A 3983-nucleotide genomic window follows, 5' to 3' on the forward strand; every position below is an offset into this window, starting at 1 on the left:
AATGGATAACCCCTAGGGGTCCCTTTCATTTGCTGCCTCCTAGGTGTCCATGCAGGACCGAGGAATGGGCCTGGAATGGATGACCCCTAGGGGCCCCTTTCATTTACAGCCCCCCAGGTGTCCTTGCAGGACCTAGGAATGGGGCTGGAATGGATAACCCCTAGGAGCCCCTTTCATTTACGTCCTACGAGGTGTCCTTGCAGGAAGGAGGAATGGGGCTGGAATGGATGACCCCTAGGGACCCTTGCATATGCAGCCCCCCAGGTGTCCATGCAGGACAGAGGAATGGGGCAGGGATGGATGACCCCAAGGGTTTCCTTACATGCAAGACAAGGCCACCCGCCCTCCAAGGGGTTGTCCTGAAAAAGGAAGGCCACCAGAAGGGAATGGGGTCAAAAAGCAGCCCAGCATCATGGGAACTTTGCAATCAGTAACTTGAGCGTTGTGTTGCACTGCTGCCTACCACACCAAACCATTTCGCAACCCATTTCACAAGGATAACAGGAGACCATGGCCTGGCTTCCTTTTTTGCCCGCAATGCCCAAAAAGGGGAGGAATGACGCTTAAACTACGGGAGCGTTGCGCAGTGGGCTCCCATAGAAATGAATGGCGTCTGGAAGGACGTCACGCTTTCATGTTATTGCGCAACGTTGGCGACGCTAACATTGCGCAATAGGCAGGGAAAATCACCAAAAACTTGCCTCTGATAAACTCCATTGTCTGCATTCAGTTTCACCATTAGAGTCCTCTCTGAAGACTGTCTGGGATACTAATGGTGAAACTGATCCAGTACTGAGGAAGCCAGTGAATTTACTTCGAGGTTGTTATTCACTCACAGGAAAGGAAATGTTGTTTTCTGAAGCATGTTGGGCTTAACAAAATGTTGGCCTTTCTGGAAAAAAATATTCCATGTTTTTCTTAATAAACAACTGTACTTCAGGTTGTTATAGGAAACTGGAACAGAATCTCTCCTGATAATATGAGTGTGCTGTTAGGATCAGATGGGAGCTGATGTTCCTTCAAACATCTTGATCCCAAACCTGACAGGAGTTAAAGGTGATATTGTAATCAGCACCTTGGATTTGGCTCATAAATTGACAGGGAGCCAGTTTAAATAAAATAATACCAGAGCAATATAAGACCATTCCCCACGAGCATCTTGAACTTTTTTTGGAGGCGTGTATTGCAATAGTTTACCCTGAATGTGACCAATGACCAAGACATGTGTCTGGACTTTTCCTGGAAGCATTAAGTTGGCCACTCTTGGAGGCAGGCTTGAGTAGACAGACCTTTTGGCTAACTCAGTGGGGCTTCTCTTAGGTCCTACTCATTGGGAAACTCCCTAAGAAACCATCTGATGTTTCTTCTCTTAACTCCATCATTGTCATCATCTCACTTTATTAGAAGGAGCCCAATCAAAGCTCCTTTATCAATTAATAATTATTATGTTATTACATAGTACATAACTGTGTAGAGTTCTGAAGAAAAAATCCTGCCCTCTGAAGTTGGTAAGATGGCACTGAAAGTAAAACTGCTATTGATTTATTTCTTCTCTACCATAAAATCAGGTTTTCTCAATGCATTGGGTGATAGTGACACAAGATTTGCAGCTGTTAATAACAGTGTGGTCCTTTCATGTCCATTGAGCATCAGCCTCACAAAAGAAAAGAGCCTGGAAAACTTTCTCCAGAGTTGGGACCTCATGAAGGATAATAAGGTTCTTATAAAGAAGGACGTAAAGCTTGCCAATAACACTTTTCCTGCCAAAGAGATATCCAAAGTCCAGTTTGAGGATGCTGGAAATTACCACTGCCATTTCACATTTGCAAAAGGGCATTTGAATAAGTCGATCCATTTAATAGTGATGAAAGGTAAGAAGTCTGGCATTTGCATGATGTTTCTGAATGGCACAGAATTCTGAAAGTACAGATCATAGAAATTGTTATATGGGAGCAAATAGACTGCCATATTTTTATATTCCAAAAAACCACTGAGCTAAACAAAAATCAACATTTCTATTCTTTTCCCCCCATAATTATCTCTTCATTATTGAGTTAGTTTAAAACTTTTTAAAATTACCCTCCTCTTTATAGGTATCAGAGGAGTATACTATATAATTGTAAACCACTCTGAGAGCCTTTAGGGCTGAAGGGTGGGGTATAAATACCGTAAAAAAATTAATAAAGTATACAAAGACCATAATTAATAAATACAGCATAAAGGAGCTTAGAGGCAGTTTTAAAAAGAGAACAGACACATCATAACCAAACTCGATAAATGAAAGAGTGTTGAGTTGATGTTGACAAGACTGTAACATCAGTACCAATTATACAACCATAGCAAGGTATTCTGCAACTGAGACACCACCACAGAGAAGCCCTCTCCCCTTTTCACTATTTTCCCTAACAAGGGTAAAAAGGAAAAGCTTCAGCTGGAGATCTTAAGACATAAGTGCGGTGGCTGACACAAGTGCTATTGGGGTATGTGGGCTCCAAGCTCTGTTGAACTTTAAAGGTAAGCACCAGACAACTACAAATGCACTCGCTAAGTCTGCTTTTGTTCAGTCAGATGACCCCGTCAGCTATTATCATCCATTAGCCCGTAGCCTTCTGACACACATCTTCCTGCCTCAGTTCTTCCTCCCTCTTGTCCTTAGTAATGGCAAGCTAGCTTATTACAGAAGATTCTTCATTTAACAAGCCTTTGTTTTAAACTAGGCCTGTCTGCCAATTGGTTTTGTTTTTTGAATTTAAAAGTCAGTTGATTAATCGTCCCTTTTAAGGTTTTAGTATTCAAACAAATGCATATATTATTAAGCCCTGGTGGCGCAGTGGTTAAATGCCTGTACTGCAGCCATTCACTCAAAACCACAAGGTTGTGAGTTCAAGACCAGCAAAAGGGCCCAAGCTCGACTCAGGCTTGCATCCTTCCGAGGAGGGAGCTAAAATGAGTACCCAGACTGTTGGGGGCAAATTAGCTTACTTGCTGTTCACCGCTATGATCTTTGGAACAGCGGTATATAAATAAAACAAATTATTATTATTATTATTATTATTATTAACATTGCAGGCTTTGATGTATTCAATGAACTCTATAACTTAGAAATGATGTTACTTTTCAGCTCAATACCCTGGACAAGTGCTGGGTTGGTAGATTCAAAGAACTTCTCCTTTAATGTGCTTTTGACAAACTACAGTCAGCCTTCTGTATCCACAGTTCTTTAGCCATGGATTCAAGCATCCATGGCTTGAAAACAATCATTCTCATATTCCAAAAAGCAAACCTTGATGTTGCTATTTTATATAAGGGACGCCATTTTGCTATCCGTTGTATTTAATGGGACTTGAGCATCCATGGATTTTGGTATCCACAGAAGGTCCTGGAACCAAATCCCAGCAGATACCAAGGGCCCACTGTAAATAGAATAGGCTTTTAATATATTATACCATACACACATTTTTGCCCAGTTTTTATGCACAGTGTGAATTACCTGCATGTTTATCCTGCATGCATTTGCCCAATGCTATACTTGGTCTCTGAGAAATGTAGTACTGTCTGTAGATCACCAGAACTTCTGTGCTGGCATTGCATGTGCCGGATCAGGTGTCGGGATGCCCTTCCATACCAAGTTACAAGCATCTTGACCAGGTCAGTTGCCATCCATAACACTCCTTAAATGCAAAACACTTTGCTCCAGACTTCAGTATCTTACCAAAGAGGACATTTTTGATATGAGAAATTGGGCACCACCAGCCCAAGCTATCCCTTTTAATTATGTATTTTCTAGCTTCACATCCTAACCTAAAATGTGATGGGAAAGGATATTTCATTCTACTTTGTTTTTTGCCTTTGCTCTGTTATATTCCTAACTAAAGTAGACCCATTGTGTTCATTAATAGTTCTGCATGTCTATTTGGGGTTGACTAATAAAAAGGTTTCTTGGCATACTGCACATTTTAAACACCAGTTTACAATGGCTCTCA

General features: G+C 41.4%; 1 protein-coding gene across 1 annotated transcript in view; it reads left to right on the top strand.

The window, feature by feature from the left end:
* Positions 1-1921, top strand: part of LOC121920593 — a 10458-nt gene extending 8537 nt beyond the window's left edge. The window contains exon 6 of the mRNA XM_042447720.1: positions 1569-1921. Within this exon, the coding sequence (XP_042303654.1) occupies positions 1569-1921 (353 nt within the window). The remainder of the gene's footprint in view (positions 1-1568) is intronic.
* Positions 1922-3983: the final 2062 nt, after the last annotated feature.

The sequence above is a fragment of the Sceloporus undulatus genome, chromosome 2 (genome assembly GCF_019175285.1).
Source record: "Sceloporus undulatus isolate JIND9_A2432 ecotype Alabama chromosome 2, SceUnd_v1.1, whole genome shotgun sequence".
NCBI classification, from domain to species: Eukaryota; Metazoa; Chordata; class Lepidosauria; order Squamata; family Phrynosomatidae; genus Sceloporus; species Sceloporus undulatus.